Source organism: Nothobranchius furzeri, chromosome 4 (assembly GCF_043380555.1).
Source record: "Nothobranchius furzeri strain GRZ-AD chromosome 4, NfurGRZ-RIMD1, whole genome shotgun sequence".
NCBI lineage: Eukaryota > Metazoa > Chordata > Actinopteri > Cyprinodontiformes > Nothobranchiidae > Nothobranchius > Nothobranchius furzeri.
In genome coordinates, this window is record NC_091744.1 from 59173270 (window position 1) to 59197410 (window position 24141).

At 44.2% G+C, this 24141-nt stretch overlaps 1 protein-coding gene across 1 annotated transcript; it reads right to left on the reverse strand.

The window, feature by feature from the left end:
- Positions 1-2235: 2235 nt before the first annotated feature.
- dhtkd1 (dehydrogenase E1 and transketolase domain containing 1) lies at positions 2236-22212 on the reverse strand. Its single transcript, XM_015963995.3, has 17 exons — positions 21871-22212; positions 21640-21792; positions 19172-19383; positions 18876-19070; positions 18535-18804; positions 17771-17942; positions 17500-17698; positions 16992-17304; positions 16838-16922; positions 16625-16764; positions 16399-16549; positions 16223-16329; positions 12470-12634; positions 12302-12384; positions 12051-12217; positions 2948-3033; positions 2236-2875 (listed from the first exon to the last, which is right to left on the reverse strand). The coding sequence occupies exons 1-17, from the start codon at positions 22040-22042 to the stop codon at positions 2774-2776; spliced, it is 2772 nt and encodes a 923-aa protein (XP_015819481.1). The 5' UTR covers positions 22043-22212; the 3' UTR covers positions 2236-2773.
- Positions 22213-24141: the final 1929 nt, after the last annotated feature.

Here is a 24141-nt window from a genome sequence, read left to right on the forward strand (position 1 = left end):
TGCAACGTTGATGTTTTATCTCCACAAATAACACAAGCCCGAAGTACATCTGATGTGAGATGGAGTTGCTAATGCTAACAGTTAGCTTCTACTAGCTCTGCTGTTTCCTGGATGCTAAGACAACAACAGCCTTCCCCATCATGAGCCAAGATGGATGAGTCCATGAATGCTAATTTTCTGTGAGACGTGCTAACGTCACTGGCTTTTCTAATCCGAGCATTTTCCCATTCATTCTCTACCAGTGGTTGATGCAGGAAATAGGGCTAGAAGATTATTTCCACACTAAACCTGCATGTGAAACTCAGAGTGACCGTTCATGAATTAAAAAAAAAACCTCAAATATGCTTCCAGTGAACTTGGTCTTTAACCAACTGATTACATAAAATCAGGGATGAAGGTTGGATTGTACATCTATGACCAGACTAAAAAATCTTCGTACACTCACTTTAATAGGTAGAGCTTTTCAGCTGCTTGTTAGAACAAATATCTAATCCAATCAGATGTCAGTAACTCATTTGAACATCTAGATGAAATGAAGACAAAGATCAAATGGAGCATCAGAATGAGGAAGAAATAGAATTTAAGTGATTCTGTTGTAGGTTCTAGAAAAGCTGGTTTTAGAATTTCAATACCTGCTTAACCCACAATTTTAGGGTTTAGATCACGTGTCAGACACAAGACCCCCGGAGCATTTTTATGTGGGCCGCGAGATAAATTTCAAAAATATATTAAAACTGACCCGCTGGCCGATTTTACCGCAAAGACTACAACTCCCATGACGCTTTGGGGCATTAGCGCGGAGCCGAAGCACCCCCTCCTTTGTGTTTTTTCCAGCATCTGCTGCCAGTGTCTGCCGCTCCGCTGTCTCGGACAAACTAAACACTCCACTCACTCAGCGCCGAGTTTATTCAGCTATTTGCCGACGTTGAAGCCCAGAAACGGAGATTTTAGCCGCTCAGTAATGTGTTCATGACTGAAAGAGAAAATTTTCCAACTAACTTCCAGACAGAGCTGATATAACTCCAGCAAGCAGCGACACACTCAAACCAGCATGACTCTGTGGCTGCTGTAGTTTTTATTTTTCCTCCCCGACACACAACGACGTGGTCAAGCTGCTCAGACATGTTCAGCAGCACAAACCTATGCGAGCACCTGTTGTCATCTAATGTTGTCATTATGATGAAGATGAACAAAGCAACAGAAGTCTCCTCCTCAGCTCAGATCAGCCCCATGATGCAGGTATCTGGCTGGAACAGGTGAGCATCACAGTAAACCAGTGGAGCAAACTGAGCTTTAAATATTTTGGTTTTATGCTCTTTTTCTGCTCCAGAACATGAAAGTTAACAGGTGAGATGTTGCATTTTCATTTAAGATAAAATGATATTTTTATTTTGTTGTTGGCCCGTGAGAAAAGATTTAACCTACAGTAAACAGGAAGTGGAAAGGCTGCAGATAGATGAATGGAATAGAAAATCACTTTATTGTTCCTCAGTGGGGAAAGCTAGACGTCACAGCAGCGATGACACTTATTACAGGAGAGAAAAAGGAGAATAAAAATAAGAAAAATGAATAAACAAGAAAACATAAATCCTGAATAGATTTTAAAAATGCTGAATACACCACCAGTAATGAATAGCACTGATGCGTGCTATTTAACATTGACTTGCTCGTGTGTAATTTGGTTATTCCACATTCAGTGTTAATGCAAAAATAAGTTTGTTTCCAAATTAAAAGGTTCAAAATTGCGTATATGTTGATGAAGAAAATGTGCACATTTGCCGTTTGACACCCCTGGTTTAGAGAGAAGCAGATGTGTGGATAAAATGGGCTGTTGAGGTTGGAGACTGGTCAGACTGGTTCTAGAGGACAACAGCAGCTCAAATAGCCACTGGTTCCTACCCCATCCCTTTATGACCACATGGACCCATCTCCTGATGACTTCCAGCAAGATGATGCACCGTGTCACACAGCTCAGATCATCTCTAACTGGTTTATAGAACATGACATCACTAAACTCCATTTCAGTCCAGAACCTCTGGGATATGGTGGAACAGGAGATTCTCATTATGGATGCAGCTGTGTCGCCATCATGCTAATGTGGACCAGAACCTTTGAGGAATATTTCCAACTCCTTACGGAATCCATTTTATAAAAGAGTAATGAGTCTCTGAAGGCAAAAATGGGTCCAACCAGTACTAGTGATGTTCGTGTCTGCTGCAAATAAACACCATTAAAAACATGAAAATAGATTTATTTAAAAACCTTCAGTTTGTTGTATTTACATCAGCCTGTATGTTTAAATTCAAATATCAGTTAAATAATTAAATATTATTAATCATCCATAATCGGCTTGATCATAATACAGTAAAATCTATTTTTAGATTAGACATCTGTGGTATTTTCCTTCTAAATCCTAAGTAACTTCAGAAATTTAAAAGCCTTGAAATGATCTTTTTTGTTCTCAACAGTATAAAAAAACGACCAAACGGTTGAGAGTCCTCGAGCCAGAATCCTGAACAGGTTTCACTAAGGCTCTGATCAACACTAATGCACAACAATCACCTCCACTGACCTTGTAAACAGTCAATCTAAGGCTTTAAGTGCTTTTGTCATTAAACACAGGACGAAGACATGTTGAACGGAGGGAAATTAAGACAAATAAAACAATTTTAAAACGTTTAACCGTAAAAGTCTGAGTATGATGGTCTGTTGATCTTCACACAAACGTCCCAGCAGCAGAGTGTAGTGTAGTACCACTGGTTTCTGTTGGCTCTCAGGAAAACGTAGCTGTGAGGATGGCCTCCTGCTGCTGATGGTGAAGGGTCCCGATACCGACAGCAGGGGCGGGCAGGGCCGGTCGACTCACCAACCGGAGCTGATAGGTCAGAGTTCACTCTTAGTTTACCTGAAGCCACCTTTACTTTTATACGTGAGACAAAATACCTACCTTACAGGCCAGCTGCTTCTCAAACCTGGGGGCCACGAAGGACCAGGGACCCATGTTCTGAGGCTCTTCCTGACTCCAAATAAACTCTGTAGGGTAAGTTAAAAAAACAACACACACACACGCACGCACGCACGCACGCACGCACGCACGCACACACGCACACGCACACGCACACGCACACACACACACACACACACACACACACACACACACACACACACACACACACACACACACACACACACACACACACACACACACTTTCAAAATGAGTTTAAACTAAAAAAGTGATTTTTCAATTCATCTGCAGAGAAGCTTTGAACATCATTTTAAAACAACTTTTATGGTTTGTTTCATAAGAAAAACATTTTCAGAGTCACCTTGGCAGAAAATAACTTGTTAGCACATATTACACTGAGTCTGTGCAGAAAACGGAACCTCTCATTAATATTTACTACTTATGTTACCCTTATTGTTTTTGACAGTAAATCATCATCTTAAACTTCTAATACACATAAAGATAGTAGTAAAACTGCATAAGAGCATCATAAACAACAGATATTACTGCATTTACATTCATGACAGATACAGTTTAATAATAAAATGTTATGTAGATCCATCGATAGCCTCTAAACTCACATTTTTATTTCTATCCTCAGTACTAATGAACACATTAACATGAGTATTTGTGAGTAGTTATTTCTGAGATCTGTTATTTTAAAAGATATTTTCAGAAAGAGAAACGTGATTTTTTAAACCTAAAAATCTGCATGTGCTTCTGGTCTGTTTGCACAAACAGGAAGAGGATAAAAAGCATCAGAAAGCTTTGAGACAGACATTTTGTTACGATCACCTTGACTTATCCCTGGATCTGCTTTTGAGACTGTTTCTTTACACTCAGCAGCACTAAGTTCAATGACACCGGTCTCACTCAATATAACATCAATACAAAGCAGTTCAACTCTGATGATTTCTGGGAAAACGTGGAAAGGTCGCGAAACAATGGTGACAAACTTTTCAGATCTTTTACGCAAGTTTTTCCTCCAGAGGACAAAACCCAGCAGCTCCCTGTGAGAGTTCAGCTTGGTTTTCCTGGGATGATGAAGGTTTAATATTATAAATTAAACACATATTATATATAGGAGGGTGTAGTTTCACTCAGCAGATGCTCTGATGAACCAAACTGTGGCTTCTTCTGTAAGAGCAGCAGCAGCTGACAGGGTGGGCCAGGAAACACCAAAGCTTCCTGATGCAACCATGTGTAACGCTACTTTACCTGGAAATAAGCTAGAGCGTACGCCTGTGTGGCTGCAATAAAACCCCAACGTTCATTATCCATACATGGTGATTAGAATACATTTTTGGCACGGTTTCGGATCAGTAAATTAAAATAATCATCCATCCATTTTCAACCGCTTATTCAGAGTTGGGTGGCAGGGGAAGCACCCTAAGCAGAGAGGCCCAGACTTCCCTCTGCTCAGCCACTTGGCCCAACTCCTCCGGAGGAATCCCAAGGCGTTCCCTGGCCAGCTGAGAAACAGTCCCTCCAGCGTGTCCTGGGTCTTCCCTTGAGTCTCCTCCTGGTTGAACGTGCCAGGAAAACCTCACCAGAAAGGTGTCCTGACCAGATGCCCGAGCCACATGAACTGGCTCCTCTTAATGTGGAGGAGCAGCGGGTCTACTCCAAGCCCCTCCTAGATGACAGAGCTTCTCACCCTATCTCTAAAGCCGGGCGTACACTGTGCGACTTTTTCACTCGCAGCGTTCAGCTTCAGCTCAAACTGTACGACTTCCTCGCAGAGCAGATCTCACGAGTCGTGTGCTCACACTGTACGACCCAATTCTCGCATGCGACCTGACTGCTCACACTGTACGTCTGGTAGCAACACGTCGGCCCTAAAACTGTGCTAAAAATAGCAGTTTTTACTCAACACGTCAGACTTTTTTGTCTTGCCTGTTGTCCTTCGGGAGTGCTGCAGGAGGACACACAGGGATTTATGGGGGTTGGATGAGGAAAACGAAATAAAGAAAGTGAATCTGTGTTTTGTGATCAGTTTAATTTGACATGAACACGACAAACACGCTTTCTTGACAATCTTTGAGTAAAAAAAACGTGTAGAAACAAAAACGAACAGCGTGTGTTATTAGGGAAATAGCGAGCGACCGGCCGGCGTTGATGCAGGATTGCGCGCGCATGCGCCGTGAGCGGTTCTGATGCTTTTTGGATCGTAGCTGCTCGCAGCTGCTCGCAGCGCCGCTTCAACACTGCGATACCCTCACGAGGGACGAGCGAAATATTAAACACACCAGAAGTCCCTGCGACCTCACGACTGCTGATCGGCAGCTGGTCACGTGGTGTTAATCGCCTCTCGTAACCCCCTGTACACTACACGACCGCTCGGCGCAAAACTCGCCCCGATGTCGTGGCTTCTCGCACGACTGGAAAATCGGCTCAAAAAAAGTGAAAAAGTCGCACAGTGTACGCCCGGCTTAAGGGAGAGCACAGACACCCTGCAGAGAAAACTAATTTTGGCCACTTGTATTTGCGATCTTATGACTACCCAAAGCTCATGACCATAGGTGAGGGTATAACGTAGATCGACCGGTAAATCCAGAGCTTTGCCTTCCAGCTCAGCTCTCTTCACCACGACAGATCGGTACAACACCTGCATCACTGAGGGCGCAGCACCAATGCGGCTATCAATCTCACACACCATCTCTCCTTCACTCATGAATAAGACCCAGAGATACTTAAACTCCTCCACTTGGGCTAGAACTTTGTCCCCGACTTGGAGAAGGCATTCTACCCTTTTCCGATTCAAGACCATGGTCTCGGATTTAGAGGAACTGATTAACCTCCCTAAGGGGTGTTCCACGGCCAGGACGAAAGACACATTGTTCCTTCTGAATCTGATGTTCGACAATCTGATGAACCCTCTTCTCCAGAACCCCTGAATAGACCTTACTAGGGAGGTTCAGGAGTGATTCCTCTGTAGGTGGTCCCCCTATTTAGATAGGGGGATCACCACCCCAGTCTGCCAATTCAGTGACACTGACCTTGATGCCCAAGCGATATTGCAGAGTCGCACCAACCAACACAGTCCCACAACATCCAGAGCCTTAAGGAACTCCGACCAGACCTCACCCACCCCCAAGGTGATGCTGCCAAGGAGGTTTTTGACCACCTCAGAAATCTTTGGCCCCAGAGATTGGAGAGTCCACCCCATCCCCAGACTCCGCTTCCTCACTGGAAGATGTGCCAGTGGGATTGAGGAGGCTTTCGAAGTACTCTGCCCACCAATCCACAACGTCCCAAGTAGAGGTCAACAGCACACGTCCACATTGTAAACAGTGTTGGTAGCGCACTGCTTTTCCCTCCTGAGATGCCGGATGGTGGACCACAATCTCCTCGAAGCTATTTGGAAGTCTTGCTCCATGCCATGGTCACATCAAATTCATCCCACACCCAAGTTTTTGCCTCCAAGACCACCAAAGCTGCATTTCACTTGGACTGTTGGTACCCATCAGCTGCCTCTGGAGTCCCACAAGCCAAAAAGACCCAATAGGACTCTTTGACAGCATCCCTAACTGCCGGTGTCCACCAGCTGTTTCAGAAGTTGCCACCATGACAGGCACCGACGATACTGCGGCCGCTGCTCCGATTGGCCGCCTCAACAGTGGAAGCACGGAACATGGCCTACTCAGACTCAATGTCCCCTGCTTCCCACGGGACAAGTTTTTTTCTGTCAGAGATGGAAATTGAAGCTTCTTCTGACAGGAGACTCTGCAAGACATTCCCAGCAGACCCTCACAATACATTTGGGCCTGCCAGGTTTGACCGTCTTTCTTCCCCACCATTAAAGCCAACTCACCACCAGATCAGTCAGTTGACAGCTCCGACCTTCTCTTAAATGGCTTGTATTTGATATAGCGCCTTCTGGAGTACTGGAACCCCCCAAGGTGCTTTACAACACAATCAGTCATCCATCCATTCACACACACATTCGCACCCTGGTGGGGATGAGCTACATTGTAGCCACAGCTGCCCTGGGGCACACTGCCAGAGGCAAGCCTGACGTACACTGGCGCCACCAGCCCCTCCGACCACCACCAGCAGGCAAGGTGGGTTAAGTGTCTTGCCAAAGGACACAGCGACAGCAACAGACTGAGCGGGGCCCGAACCTGCAAACATTCGATTATGGGGCGAGCACTTAACTCCTGTGCCACCATCTCTTCACCTAAGTTTCCAAGACATGCGGCTGCAGAACAAATGAAAGGACAACAAAGTTGATTATTGAACTGCGGCCAAAGGTATTCTGGTGCCAAGAGCAAATATGATCACCTTAATGCTTAAAGGGACTTTACGGAGTTTTGAATTTCTATGCTTGCGATTGCCCCCTCAGGCCAAAAGCGTAACGGCAGCTTCAATAGTAGGCTCGTGCACGAGGCACGCATGCTGTACGTGCACACTCCTTAACGAAAATAACAGCTGAGACAGTCCCGTGTGTGGGGGGGGGGGGGGGGGGGGAGAGGACAGGAGAACGCGCAGCTAATTAATTAAATAATTTGGTTCTGTACCTTTCTCTTCAGCACAGCCGACAAAGGTTTAAGATGGGTCAGTCCTCCTGCATGTTCAGATCATTCCCTTCCCTTGCTTGAAAAATTGTTCCAAAATGAAAATTGAACCCACATCTTTTTTATCTGTGAATTCAATGCCGTTCGGCGAGTCTCAAATAAAAATTTGGGCATCTTAACTGTAAAAAAATAGACCATTAATGTAAAAAATAAATTCTAAATAAATTATGTTCACATCCAGATTCGAACCCGGATCTTCTGCACGAGAGTCCGACGTCTTACTAGGTGAGCTAGAGCCAGTAGCGTCTTTCATTTCTGTAACTTTTATATCGTTGAGGACAGCTGAAACAACGTTCAAAGAACAGTTCGGGGCGAAAATGGCTATTTTGTTGCTAATTTGCAGGAAATATCTAGAAGAAAGTAGCTAAGTGTCCTCAGAAATGTAGCTAGGTTCATCACTAGGCATTAGGAACAGCGATAAAGTCGCCGAGTTGGCACCCCCTCTCTCTCTGCTGCTAAAGCTACGGATAGCAAATGCTACGGGCTATGCCTGAGCGTGAACACGCATGAAGCAGCCTGCTCGACCCGAGCATTTCTCTTTTTCTGTGATTTTACAGAAAAACAGGCAATCACAGTAAAAATGCCAGGGCTCATTCTACAGGATGAGGGCATTACAGGAGAAGGAATGAAGAAGAAATGTATTATTTCTATACATGTTTTGGCTGTCAAACTTCCATAATGCACCTTTAAACATGTGTTCATTATGGACAATCCATGTCAAGCACAGAAGTCCAATTACAAAACATCGCTCAGATTCAGATCAGGGGGGCCATTCCTCCCAACCACATTTCTCCATGTCTCATTGTCGTTGCCCACGTGAGCATTGAAGTCCCCCGAACAACAAGGGAGTCACCGGAAGATGCACTTTCCAACACACACACCAGGGACTCCAAAAAGGGTGGGTACTCTAAACTGTAGTTTGGTGCATAAGCACAAACCACAGTCAGGACTCGTCGCCCCACACGTAAGCGGAGGGAGGCTACTCTCATGTTCCCCGGGGTAAACCCCAACGTACTGGCACCAAGTATGCCCACCCCTGCTCAGCACCTCTCAGCACCCAACTCCAGAGTGGTAGAAAGTCCAACCCCTCTCAAGGAAACTGGTTCCAGAGCCAGAGCCATGGGTTGAGGTGAGTCCGACTATCTAGCTGGAACGTCTGAAACTCATACACCAAATTTGGCTTTCTTCACCAGAGAGGTGACATTCCACGTACAGAGAGCTAGCTCCTGTAGCCGAGGATCAGACCACCATGGTCTCTGCCTTAGGCTACCACCTGACACACAATGCACCCAACCCCTTTGGCCCCTCCCATAAGTGGTGAGCTCGTGGGAAAGGGGACCCGAGTCTTTCTTCTCTTTGGGCTGTGCCCGGCCGGGCTCAGTAGGTAAAAGCCTGGCCACAAGGCACTCGCCGTCATGCTCCAACTTCAGGCCTGACTCCAGAATGGGCCCCAGGTGAGGGAACACCCTTTCTATTTATGTTCATCATCATAATGAGGGGTCTTTGGGATACATTTTGTCTGATCCCTCATCAAAGACCTGTTTGCCATGGGTGACCCTACCAGAGACATAAAGCCTCAGACAACTTAGCTTTTACCATTGGGACACTCAGACCATCTCTACCACAGTAAGGTGGCAGCCAAGGGTGCTAATCAATTTTTTATTCATTTTAAGTTTCTCTTGGATGTCAAAATGAGCACAATGAAACGTATGCTGACAGTATAAATAAATGAAATAAACTACATTTTAGTCTAAAGTACAAAGCACAATTTTTTCCAAACTAAAAAATGTTCGTGACAGGGTAGAAAATTCAAACAGATGAGTTTTCCTACATTTGCATTCCTTATGCGAGCAGCTATAATTAAATACAGTCCTTTCTTTGTGCATCAGTCGGTGTTTCCTACTGTGTTAAAGGGGAATTCCTCAAACTGGCATCTTTATGCAAAACACAGGAATGGCGTGTTATTAAAGAGGAACCGTGGACACAGAGACTCCACCCATCCATACCCGTATCACCCAAAAAATGGAATTCTGACTGCAAATGAACACATTTAAGGTTTTAATCATCCAGAGAAAAGAACTAAAACTTAAAGAGGGACTGCACAGTGCACACCATCAGAAAATGTAACTCCACCCCTAGTCAAGATTTGAAAAATGCCATGAAGGTGGGCATTGCCAGGAGGCACAGAGTGGCATGGCCAAGTGTGGGGAATTTCCATCCTGGGAGAGAGGGGGAGTGGGAGGAGACTGTACCGATAACCCAGCCCCAGTCAATCACAAGTGTAAAATGCAGTAGCCGCTGTTCTGCCACAGGGGGCAGCACTAAGACATTTTTAGTAGAGCCCTGCACTGAAGCCCTAGGCCCTCGGGTCGGCCCGGCGGGCCAACGACTGTGTAATTACCTCGGACACAGGCCGGGCGCCTTTATTTTTAATCGAATTCATAAAAAAAAAATTGAAACACTTAAACCAGGGGTTGGCAACCTGTTCCCATCAAAGAGCCATTATTACCCATTTCCCACAGTAAAGTGAACACTGGGAGCCACAGCAGCCGCTGAGTTGTGGGCGGGGCCTACCCTCAGACAGTAGAGCGCTGCTCACAACAGGTGACAGCAGCCGGTACCGGTCGCTCGTGTACATCAAAGTTATCTTTCATAAAAAGATAATCAATAAAACGATTTATATAAAGTGGATCCAGAAGTTGTAGCCCGTCTCTGCTACAATATTTTGATATTTTTCACCCTGTTGGTGGTTTTACTGAGTAGATGTCACTTTTGTCATACGTTTCTTTTTAAAACATAATTAGACTGTTCAGAATACAAATCCAGACTCTGTCACGTTTGATTGTTGTAATTAAACTTTGTAGGTGGGGAAGGTCAGAAAAGGATCTGTTCAATTTGTTTTTCCCTCATTTACAGTGACGGAGATAACGGCGCAGTGCGCCTGGCTCCGGTGTTAATCAAGTTAAATTATATCTCTTTGCAACAATTTTCACAAGAAAACAAAACAGTTAAAAGCAGGGCTTGTGTTGACCGGATAGTTCCCGTATTTGGCCGTTTATTTTGACGGAGAAAGAATAGAAAGAATTACCCCGACGCATGCAGACGAACTGACATTTTATTCTACGCACATTGCAGATGTAGCTAAATCACCCAAGAAAAGATTCCCATCTGAACATCTGAGCTGGACATTGCTCAGCGCAGCTCGCTGTCAGCGTGTACTACATAAGGTACGCAGCGAGCTGAAGATGTGGGGAGGGGCTTAGAGCGCGTCGCAGAACCAGAGCGCATGCAGGAAGATTCCTCCGACTGAATTCAGTCGGAGGAATCTTCCCGCTGATCTGAATCTGATGCGGCTCTCTGTGCTTGTAAAATAATGAATGGATATTTAAATAGAATGCTTTATATTTTACTGAATTAATTTTATATCTGTAAGTCAATTCTATGTAAAGATTGTCTGCCTAAACCTGAATAGTTCCAACCCAGTCTTACTGTGAGACCGGGTTGACGCGTCACACTTGTGCGTAATCATATCGGCGCTTTCTGAGCTGAAGAGGATGTGAGATTCTGGGCTTCTCCTCAGACGGCTCCTGGATGCGTTGCCACATTGGAGACAGGAACAAGCACTATTCAGCCAAAGTTTCATAATCAGGGAACATTTTCTAAGTGACAAGTCTCTCTGAGCGACAGGGTTTGGAAAACACTCGCTTCAGTGGGAGGAACCTTCCCGCATGCGCTCTGGTTCTGCGACGCGCTCCAAGCCAATCTCCAGAACTTCAGCTCGCTGTGCACATACGCGCCGACAGCGAGCTGCGCTGAGCAGGGTCCAGCTCAGATGTTCAGATGGGAATCTTTTCTTGTGTGATTTAGCTACATCTACAATGTGCGTAGAATAAAGTGTCAGTTCGTCTGCATGCGTCGGGGTAATTCTTTCTATTCTTTCTCCGTCAAAATAAACTGTCAAATACGGGAACTATCCGGTCAACAAAAGCCCTGCTATAACTGTTTTGTTTTCTTGTGAAAATTGTTGGAAAGAGATCAAATTTAACTTGATTACCACCAGAGCCAGTGCGCCGTTATCTCCGTGACGGTAAACGAGGGAAAAACAAATTGATCGGATCCTGCACGTCTTTTAACACATTGGTTAGGATTGACGCACTTTGTTTTCATTTAGTTGGTTAAAAAAAGTCGGGCTCGGGTCGGGCCAGAGAATCCTGAAAACCTTTTCGGGCCGGGTCGGGCTGGGGCTCCACCCCCTCGGGCCAGGCCGGACACGGGCTCAGATTTTAGGCCCGTGCAGGGCTCTAATTTTTAGACCTAGATTCTAGATTTTATCAAGTTTACACAAGCATGTCAATAAATGCACAGAAACAGAAAGATTGCATTTGTAATGACCCGATTATATGTTAATTAGCAAAAAATAAATAAAAGAAGTTATTTTGGGGTTTAGTTACTCTTTAAATAATACTACCTTTGGCATTAGGGTACTTTTTGAGCTCCTGCTGAAGAGTGTGCAGAGGGAACGGACACAACTCCTCCAAACGGAGGATTGCTGCACTCTGATTGGCTGCTGAGGTCTCCCTCTGTTTCAGCAGGGCATAGTAATGCTTCCCAGAACACAGCACCACCTTTTGGACACTGTGTGGATGACAAAAACTCCTAGTCAGACCTTCTATATCTGGGTAACTTCTGAACACTTCAGCTGACTTGACAGGTTTGTACCTTTCTGCTGGGACAGAATCGTCTCCCAACACCGGCCTGAAGGCTGTTCCTGGTGCTAGTTCACTCAGGCTGGACGCTGCTCCCTGGATGATAAAAACAAACATCTTTCAGTTGTTGTGATTAAAACAAAAATACCTGTTTCCTTATCTCTACTCCATCTAAACTCACAGAGAATCTGAGCAGCATCTTGGGTCCCACCACGATGAGAGGTTTGCGGAAGTTTCGAACCATCTGCCTCCTGAGCAGGTGGAAGTACTGTGCGGAGGTGGTGGGGTTCACCACTGCCATGTTCACACTGTCACCATCCACCCCCTCCTCTTTACTGTCACACATCTGATGGACAGAAAAGGGTCAGCAACCATCTATGCGTCAGTGTGATGTTCTAAACTCAAAAGGCTGCACTTTTATAGAGTTTATCTCGTCTGTCAACAAAAATAAGCGACTGAAATCTAAACACAGTTGGGAGAAGATGGTCTAAAAACAACAAGCTCCATCTTGTCCCACCACTGCTGTGGTGAATTAACATGATCTCTGGTGACTTCATCTGAATTAAACCTGCAAATAATCAGCTCTCCTCCCTTGATAAATGCTGGCTGTTTCAGGACAAGCAGAGACGAGAAAGAAAAAAGAAGTCGACAGTCACCCTCATTGGGGGGTTTTAAGACTCGCCTTAAGACCCTTTTTTTTGGTCAAGGCTTTTCAGGTTTAGCAAATTTTACCCAGTTTCGATGCCCCGGCCTCTTAATCTTTTTCTGGATTTTATTTTTTGCTTTTACTCTCCTCATTTAATTGATTTTATGCTGGTTTTACGATTGTTATATTTTATTCTGATGGTTTTATGTTTTTATTGTGTTGTGTTCAGCACCTTGGGCGTCTGCACTGGCCACAGAAGGGGCTTTATAAATAAATGAAATGAAATCAGAAGCACACCCATGAAATTTAGCTTTTAGAAAAAAAATAATAATAAAATAAAAGAAGTGAGGGGTCAAACGCTGAGTAAAATCTGTGATGTGTGGGGTAGGCTTGGGCAATATCCAAATTTTAATACAGTTAAACTTCCTCCATATTTTACCATGGTGTATTACCACAACTAATTCATTAAAAATTATGACTTAAGACTCAAGTGGCATTACCAAACTGTTGGCTTGGACCTTCACCGTTCAGAAACTAAATCCCAAGCACTATTACTACTGAGAAAAACAACGTAACACACATAATATTATCAACAGATTAAAAAAAAACGTAGCTTATTAAAAAGACTTTTCGCCAGAAAAACCAGCATGTTTACTTTCCGGCTTCAACACTGCTGTCACATCATCAGGAGAAGACGACTAGCAGCATACTTCCAGCAGAAATTTCATTTGTCGTCTCCTTGAATAACAGGCTTTAAACTAGCCTGATGAAGACCAGGAGGCGGGAGCACATTACACCGGTTTTAGAATCATTGCATTGGCTCCCCGTGTGTTTCAGGATCAATTTTAAGGTTCTTCTAATGGTTTTTAAGGGTCTTAACGGTCTTGGGCCTTCTTATCTCTCAGAACTGCTTTTACAATATGAACCCTCATGTCCTCTGCGCTCCTCTGGCAGGCGTCTCCTGGTCAACCCTAAAGTCAGGACACACACTCACGGCAAGGCGTCCTTATGGCCCTCGCCTCTGGAGCGAGCTGCCTGAAGACCTCAGGGCTGCAGAGAACGTTCATGTTTTTAAGTCCAGGCTCAAGACCCATCTATTTAGGTTAGCTTTTATCTAATTATTCACTATAGTTTTATTTCTCGTTTTACATGATTAGATTCTATTGCTTGCTTTGCACATTTTATATGATTATATTTTAACACTTTTTCATTATTTAATATTATTATTTTACTGTCAATATGATTTTACTGATTACTTATTTTCTTACATTTGTCATTTATATTAGCTCTTTTATTTTCATATTTTTACTCATTTTAATCCAGTGTTTTCTCTGTAGGGGCCCTCTGCCCCGGGGACGGTGGTCGACTGTAGCTTCCTGGGCGCTCTATAAGTAGTGTTTAAGTGGAGGTCTATGCTCCCCCTCCTCTGAGCGCCCTGACTTAGTTGCTGTGGAAGACCTGATGCAGCCGAGGCAGACGGCTCCTCTGATGGCGTTTCCTTGCCTTACCTTACTTGGCCCATCTGGACTCAGCCGAATATAAATTTTTACGTACGTACGTACGTACGTGCGTGCGTGCGTGTGTGTGTGTGTTAATGTTTTTAAACTGTTATGGGAATTTGGGGTCATTTTGTAAAGCACTTTGAGTAGCACTTTGTTTGAAAAGCGCTTTATAAATAAAATCTGACTGATTGATTGATTGGTTGATTGATTGATTGATAAACAGGCTGTTATTTCAGCTCAGGAGCGTTCCTCTGTGTTGCAGACGGGACATCTCTTGCCGTCACCTCTTTATTGCACGACGAACACTCGGTGATGGGGAAACACGCTTTATCATTAAATTCTAAATTAAATTCAAAATTCATTCTGATCATTTGCGTGGAATCCGAAATACTTCCAAACAGCAGAAATTGTTCTTTTTTAAAACTAAGTTGGTAGGTGAGAGATAGGGGTGGGAACAGATACATTTTTATCAACATCAATGCTATTGTCAGTTCTGTCTATCAGTGCAATTCCTTTATCAATTCCCAACTAGTTCAATAGGTGGCAAAAAAATTTATTGCACACCGTCTCCTGCATTATACCTGTCAGCTTATTAATGATAAATAATCTGTGGTACCTGTATCGGTTTGAAAGATTTTTCCAACTGTTCTCCTTTATGCTCCCTGTGAAGACAGAGTCCTCTTATGTGGTGCAGTGTTGCTGTAGCTTTTGCAGAGTGGGAAAAATCTCACCAAAGGTCAGACTTTAGTGGCTGGAGTCTGCTAGTGTGGAGGTGTGTATCTGAGACTAATGACTAACATGATAGGCAGCGTTAGCTGATTAGTTACTTGCAGTGTGAACAGGAGAGGACGCGCAAACATCACTGCTGCTGCGTTGAAATGTACTAGTCCGTAGCAGGTCAAAAACACAACATTCACTTTAAGTTATTGCATATTTGTAGTGTTTCCTCTGTTTGATGAAATATCTACTTTGCAAAAATTGCAAGTTGCCCTGTTGGCGCTTAGGCGCCATGTTTCCTGCCAAGCCAATGCGTAAGTTAAAGTTAAAGTTAAAGTCCCATTAGTTGTCACACACACAGGTGTGTGTGCGAAATTTGTTCTCCGCATTTGACCCATCCCCTGGGGGAGCGGTGAGCTGCAGACACAGCCACGCTCGGGAACCATTTGGTGGTTTAACCCCCCAATCCAACCCCTTAATGCTGAGTGTCAAGCAGGGAGGCATTGGGCCCCATTTTTTTTTATGTTATTAAGTTATGCAACGTGCGCGATGACGTCATTCGCACCAACTGGAACTGATAAGGTAATTGTTTGCAAAAATGGCAAACGATTCCTAGGAATTGGAACAGTGGGAAACCCGTTTTTCGATTCCCAGCCCAAGTGTGTGACCTGCTATCCTAGTCTCTGTCAAGATGCCTCTCTCTCCTCCACGCTGTCACATGATGATGTCATGTTTATAAACTTTATGGAACATCTCCAAAAGTCGGCCAAATGATATTAAAGTACTCAAGTAAAAACGAAAATTAAACCATTCATCCATTTTACACATTAAATGACTTTTTTATATTAAATCCTTATCCCCTAAGTGCACTGTATTTTTTCATGACTGTGTGACACTTTTCTGATTTTAACCACTGGCTGTACACAGTATTACCATAGTACCGTCCAAGCCTAGTGTGGGGTTAGAGGTCAGGTTCTCCATAGTTAAAGGAACATTTACAATAATAAAAGGCGGACATGTTGGAGCAATTCTAAACTCATTTGTGAGTTGTGTTGGTTTGAACCCATACCTGGAGGAAGCGCTCCATCCGGCAGGACGAGTGTTCGGGTCCAGCTCCGTCGTAGCCGTGAGGCAGCAGGATCACCATCCCACACTGAAGCAGCCACTTAGCTTCGCCTAGGAGACAAAGGTTTCACGTCTGGTCTAGGGGGACTTTACCGTGAGCTAAAGCTGGCAGACACTCACCTCCAGATATGAACGTATCAAAGATGATCTGCGCTCCATTGAAGAAATCTCCAAACTGAGCTTCCCAGATAGGCAGGAGCTTCGGCTGAGCGATGCTCATTCCGTATTCAAACCCAAGAACCGCCTCTTCAGACAACGGGCTGTTACACACCTGAACACACACACAGGACATGATGACACCCTACACTTGAATCCACATGTGAACTTCCTGTAGGTGTATTTTTACCTCCAGAAACGCCGTCTGCTGGGGGCTGATGTGGTTGAGAGGGATGTACGTGTCGTTGGTGTCCTGACAAACCACCATGGCGTGTCTCTGACTGAACGTTCCTCTCCCAACGTCCTGTCCACTTATTCGAATATTAAAGCCTATAATACAGATCATTTCAGATTATAATTGTGTTTTAAGGCAGCAGCGATGCTCAGGTTATGTTGAACAGACCCTGAATGAGAAGAGACCCAAATGCCAGGGCTTCTGCTGTGGACCAGTCTAGTTTGGATCCGGCCTCTAGCTTTTGCAGCCGAGCCTGTTTTAACAGAACAGGATTCAGCTGCTGCAGCAGAAACAGATACTTGATTAAAGATGACAGTCGTACCTGTACGTGGGTTTTCAGCAGGTGGCTGTGCAGCTGCACTTGTTCAGGGATGTCCACCGATTTTGCACCAATGAACTGCAGCAGTGGGACGGGGACCCCCGTGTCCCAGGTGGTGACTCTGGCCTGAGGCTCCACCAGATCCCCCCAGCGACCCTGCAGGTTGGTGGGCGGAGGACTGTACAGCGTCATGTTGGACAGCTTTTCGTTGAGCATGCTGAAATATTTGGACTTGATCCCGGCCCGCTCCTCCTCGTTCATCAGACCCTCTGAGATCAGCTGGTCAGTGTAGGAGTCAGGGACGCTCTTACGGGACCTGGAAGGACACGATCGTTAAACAGAAAATAACATTTTTCATTTAAAAGTCACTTTTAGAAACATCCTCTGGGATGGAAGTTGACTGCAAGTTTTTGTACATTCTTCCTTCGTTAAATACAAAAAAACACACAGATATCCACTTAAATGGTCTACGATCAACCTGAAACGTGGATGTGAGTGAGGATGTACCCACCTGATGATCTTGTACATGGCCGGGTTGGTGAAGAAAGGCTCATCCAGCTCGTTGTGGCCCCACTGCCGGTAGCAGATCAGATCCAGGATGATATCCTTTCTGAAATGTCGCTGGTAGTCCACGGCCAGCCGAGTGGCCCTCAGCACTTCCTCAGCTTCATCTCCATTTACATGGATCACGGCACAGTTCACCATCTTACCTGTAGCAGAGTAAAGTAATCAGGAGTCGGTTGTTCTTTGGTCATTGATGTAGTTCTGAGGCGTTCACTGACCAACATCGCTGCAGTACAGAGAGGACCTCCCTCTTTCTGACGGAGTGGTATAACCCACTTGGTTGTTCACAATGAGATGGATGCTCCCACCAACTCTGTAGTGGGGGAGATTTGAAAGAGTCAAGGTTTCTGGAACAATGCCCTGACCGGTGAAGGAGCCATCCCCATGGACCTGTGGAGAGGAGGCCGACAGGAAGATTCAAATTATTTGAATAATAAACAACCTCAAATCTTCAAAGGTGCTCCAATAATGTGACAACAACTTCCATACGCGTTATCAGGCAAACTAGAGGCCGACCGATATACATCGGGCTGACATATTCAATTTTTTTCTACATTGGCTAAAATTATTTTTAAAAGCCGATTGAAAAAAATAAAATAATAAATCAGGCACCTGTGTGGCCAACTGCCGCCACTACTAGACTGAAGAAAGGACTCGGACCCCAACACACCGTCGTTTTTATGTTTTGAGTTTGTTTTATATATAAAGTTCCATAAATATAAGAGATTTACTGACTTATTTAATTTATATTGCACACAGTGAGTGTTCAGTTGTCTTTCACAATCATCGTGCTGCTAAAACGTGTATATACTGTGTGTATATATATAGCCTTAATAATCAGTGTTAGATATCAGCAACAAAATCTTCTAAAAATCGGCATCGGTCTTTAAAAAAACCCATATCAGTCGACCACTACTACAGACTCTCACATTTGCACCCGAATCACCTACAAACACTTTTCACTCCAGGTATGAAGCAGCACCTGTAAACAGATGACCTGGTCCCCAGGCTGAGCGTTTTCCTCGGGGGAATAGTCGCCCTCTTTCCTGAGCTGCTGCCTGGCGCGGGTTTTGCCCTGAGCCACGGGGTTGATGGCCTCCAGGTGAGACGGGTTCGGGAGCAAGGTGACATGAAGGGGGTGTCCTGCTCCTACATCCAACTCCACCGAGGAGGTGAGGTGGGACAGAACGTCCCCGATGGAAGGCGAGGTATCGGGGAACTCGCTGAGGCCACGCATCTTACGGAACATCAGCTGTGGGGAACGGAGAGAACTGTAATTTAAATATGAGGTTCCTCTCCGATAAGGGGGGTCAGGTGTCTAACCTCTGGTGGAAACTGGAGGAGGCCGGTCAGGAGGTTGAGCCGGCCCCTGTGAGGCATCCCAATGACGATGTCGGTAACGCCGCTGTGGGCCGACTGGTGGAAAAGCTCGTGGAAAAACCCCATCATGCTCTCTGCTCCTTCTCCTCCATAACGCTTCACTGTCGCAAACTTAGTGGCCAGAAAGTGATCGAATTCCTACATGTGGAAAAACAATAAAAATAAATAAATAACCACTTCAAAAGTGACTTTATTCCTCTGCAGATGAATTTTATCCCCGTGATTCTTCTCAGACCTACCTGAGACTCCAGCATGAGCTTGGCCAGGTGTTTCCTCTCACCTGGAGAGAAGCTTTTGCTCTTGAGCTCCTCAAAGCGGTCAGCGAACCACTCCCTCTCCTCCATGCTGCTCAGCTGGCTGGTCTCCACCGACAGGAACCCACAGTAAACTTTCTCTAGGTAGGCCTGAACTTCTTCTATTGGAGCCTGGGGCTGTCCGAAGTGCCGCAGACCTGAACAAAAAGCAAAAGGTGTGTGAGGGCAGCACCAAACAATGTTTCAAACTTATAACAGGCTGGGACGCCTCCTCCACGTAAACCAGCTGCTCCAGATGTTGCTTTAAAAACCCAAAACTGCTTATTTAAACATCTGAATCATCTCTTTATTTAACATAATCACGCCTGAGCTTTGTATGATTTGTTCTATTACGGATTACGTTGTAATTGCAAATATTTATCAACTAATTCCTCTGCGTCATGAACCAGTAAAGCATATAAAAGTCAGTTAAAGACAACTCTGGACTGATTTAGGAGGATTACATCCATCCACAGGAGATGGTTTGAGACATTCTTATCTTAAAACTGCAAACGTGTTCTTCTCTTAAAAGATCTATATACAACCTTAACTAGTTGCTGATATTTTGTAAACCACCCCACAGGTGTCCCGTCTCTCCTGTCACTGAGCCTCGAGTCGTGCGTCGCCAGCTTGGGCGTGAAACTGGACTCCGGCTTGTCGATGTCGTCTCAAATTAACGCCACCATCAGGTTGTTGTTTTTTTTCCAACTTCGCTGCATTTCTAAACAACCAATCCTCGAACAGCTGCACATTGACTCTGTAATTCATGTGCTTATCTCCTCCTGTTGTAGGCTATGCCAACTCTGACTTATTGGGGTCAATGCATCCTGTCTAGCCAGACTCCAGAAGGTACAACATACTGTAGCGCAGCTTTTAGCCAACTCTGATAGGTGTAGACACATAACACAGGTTCTGGCTGACCTACACCGGCTCCCTGTGGCTTACATGTTTCAGTTTTAAATGCTCACCCTCATTTACAAGGCCTTGAATGGTCCCTCTCCCCTTAACATAGTTGACTTGCTGACTTCAGATGCTCCTTTACACTCATTTGCTCCTGTGCGTTCCCAAAGTTTGCTAAATCGAGGAGGGAGCATGCCTTCTCATATGCAGCTCCTAAGCTCTGGACCTCGTTGCCGGTTCGGTCGTGACTAGCACCATCTCTTACCAGGTTCAAATCCACTCTCAAGACACATTTTTTAGAGTTGCTTTCCGTTCATGATCAGCCACCTTAACGCCAGCTAGACCTCTCTGGGGCCTGTTTCTGCATCCAGGCATTGCTCAAGTTGTTTTCCATGACTGCCAACTTAAATTTGTGCTTCACTGCATAAGCTGTGTCGTATGGTGGTTTCTTATGTATTTTAGTAATTTTATACCTCGGAGGTGTGGACTCGAGCCACATGACTTGGACTTGAGTCATTATTTTAATGACTTCTGACTTGATAAAATCTATAAAGACTTGACTTGAACGCCAGTGACTTGCGACTTGAAACTGTTGATTTGTTGATGTGCCACGACACGGACAAAAATCATAAATCATCCTTCGTTCTGGGTTAGATGTTGTTCAGCTGAATGCAGCAGCACTTTGTTTATAATCAGTTTCAGTTGAACTTTCTGCTTGTCTGAGCAAATAAATTAAGCTTTAAGAAACTTTATTTCTGGAATTTATTATCATTGTTATTAAATTGAAGTTGGACAGATGACTTGAAAATTCAAAGTTAAGGACATAGACTTCCACAACATTGACTTTGGACTTGGTTGTCTTTGACTTTGACTCGTCTCGAGACTTGACTGGAAAGACTTGTGACTTGCAAAGCAGTAATTTGGTCACACCTCTTATACCTACCCTTGTTCTTAGCCACCAGATTGTTTTATTGTCATTTTCCCTACATTGTGCATCACTATAGTTTTATTGTTATGCTTTTTAGACGTTTTCGGGAATCGAGTTCACTCTTTTAATGTACAGCACTTTGGTTAGCTCTCATGCTATTGTTAAATCATGCTTTTTAAATATGGTAAGATAAGTTATGGTAAACTATAAAAAGTACAGGTAAATATTTAGTGTTTTCATTAATCTTCGAAGAAAAACAACTGTGTAGGACTTTGCATGTGTTAGTTACACCCTTAAACAACCTGTTATTAAAATAAAAGTAGATTGACATATTCAGATCTAAAAGCATGCTCTTATTTTGTAATTTCTCTTAAACGATGAGCACTTCCGGCTCTTCCAGAGGCTAAACTTAAAAACAGCTCAACTCTTCCCCCTGCTGGTATAAACCGGTACTTGTAATCTCTTTAACTCTCCAAGCTGGATTTCAGTGAAACCGTGGTGATTTGTATGTTACGTTGTTGATAATAAACATAAAAAAGAACATTATGAAACATGTTTTGTGAACATCTCCAGAAGTGTAGCTCACCTGATGTGTTGCGCGTTCCCCTCATGGTACCGGACAGCATGTGGATCTCCTGGACTGTGTCAACAACCGGCTGGTGGGGAAGTAGGGGGTTAATCTTAGCAGCCTTGTGTCCATGTACTCTGTATGCCTCCACCAGACGAGCCAGACCATGATCTGAGCGGAAAGGCAACACAACAGGAAGCCTCATTAGAAGATGGTGCTAAGTATCTGAAAAGTTTACCTCATACTTACCTTGGTTTAGAGCAGCGATACGCTCGAGCTGCAACGTTTGGTCCCGGACAACCTGCTTGGGTTGGTACCCGTACACGCCTCTCTCGGTGTGGTAAAAGCAGCCGAAGACTTGCCGAGAGGCTCTCGGTGGCAGCCTGCACAGCAACGTTTTCAGAAGAAGCACCGCCGACATGTTTCAGCCGAGTGAATATTCAATCCCACATGAGCCAGAGGGGACTCTCGCCAGCCTAAAGGTTTCTAGATGGCGGCCATACTGCAACGCCACAGGCGGACAGCAGGACGTTGGTGGGAGGGGACGCCGCAGCGGCAACCGATTGGTTCCTGGCCACGTTTTGCAACGCGTCAACGACGCTATCTCTCTTTTAAGAGAGCCGGTTCTTTTGGCTCAGCTCACCAATAAGAGCTGGCTCTTTCGGCTCCCTAGTGGCTCCTCAGATTTTCTGTTGCGTAGAGTACATTTATAACCAACATAATGCTAAACTATATGTAAAATGATTTACTAATATAAAAAATGCAATGTATCAAATATTTATCATTTATATGGATTTAAGAAATCTACACTTTCCAACTGCTGGCGCTCATTTTCTCACCGTCTTTGTCGCATTCTCCTCTCTCGCTCTCCTTTTTCCTCCTCCTCATTCCCTCTCGTCTCCCTCCACCCTCATGTGCTCTGCTGTGTGTCTGAGTCTGATCCTCCCTGTTCCCCGCCCCTACTGCTCTGTGTGTGGACAGTCTGGACACGCAGTTACACATGTTGACCAATCGCCTGTAGCTTGCACCAAAGCAAGAGGGGAGGGGGAGGGGACGGCTCCCAATGACGAGCCGGCTCCCGTCGTTTACTTCAAAGAGCCGGCTCTTAGAGCCGGTTCGTTCGCGACCGACACATCACTAGACGCTATTTGTTCCTATTTTATTTTTTTCCAAATTTTTGCGAGCAGAAAACATGCATTTGAAGGGTCTGCCGCTCCATAACGTTACAATCCATACTGAGTTGGGTGTTTTTGTCAAGACAGCAACTGTCTTACAATTTGTAAATAAAAATTGGAATAACTAATTGTTTGAAGTGTCGTTTACTGACATTGTTGTGTTTCTCAATTTTGAGGTAAGTGTTTTGGATGCACATTGTTTTTTAATGATAAAGTGTAAAGGGGCATGCAATAAAGGCGTCCCCACGGACTAAATCGTTCTAGTTACCACAAAGACCAATTTGGCATGCCACCCCAAAATATTCTCTGGCCCCATATGGCCACCCCTGTCAAAATGATCTGGGACACCACTGGCTGGCTGACACGCGCACACACACATACAAGGCACCTTTGTCTGAAAAGCACATGGTGAAAATGTACCCAAATAAATCGATCATTTAGTGCCATACTGGGGGAAAAAAGTTAGCATTTTATGAAGTGATAAAAAAACAAGTCTTTCGTTGGCTAGGGTTAGGGTTATTGAGGCTAATTGTGAAACTAAAATGTTAAGATATCTGTTAACCGCCTCTCTCAGTTCTGTAGAGCAGGGTGTGATCATGTCAGCTTGAGGCTTTTATCTCCCAGGTCTTGTCTCTCTGGAGTGTAATTGTCCTGGCGCAACACCAACTCTGCATTCCTTCTAGGAACTTGGTGTAATTCACTAGGCACATCTTGTACAACTGTGGTTGAGTCAATAGCTTGGTGCTTAAAAACGTTATTGTGTATCAATTACACACAGTAAAAAAAAGACCTGTACAGCAAATAGTAAAAACAAATTTATTTTAATCATTTTTAAATTTGATGTTAGTAAACAAAAATAATTTGACATCCAAAAAGGCGTTCGAGAGCCCAGATCTGCACACAGTTCCTAAAGTTATACAAATGTTTCATTAAACTTTGGGATTTAATATAACTATAGATTTTTAAAAAATATTTAAAGGTAATGTTCACATTCTGGAATGAGTTAACAGAAGAAATAAAGGTCAGTAGTGATATAAACCAGTTTAAAATAAAACTCAAAAAAGAAATGTTAAATAAGTATAAGAATGAAGAAAATGCAATTAACCCAGGACGGCATGCATACTGATGTTTAATCTCTTCTACAAATTAGCAAATCTAAATATAGTTCTAGTTGAACATGAGACTTTTTTATTTTTTATCTTTTGAAGGCACTGTAAATGTTTTGTTGTTCAAATTTAGATGATGAGGATGTAAACCTGAGGGGGTAGGGCTAAATAAGTATATACTTCTCCCTACTCCTTTTCAAACAACTGCATGGAATGATTTTATGAAATGTTGGTGAATG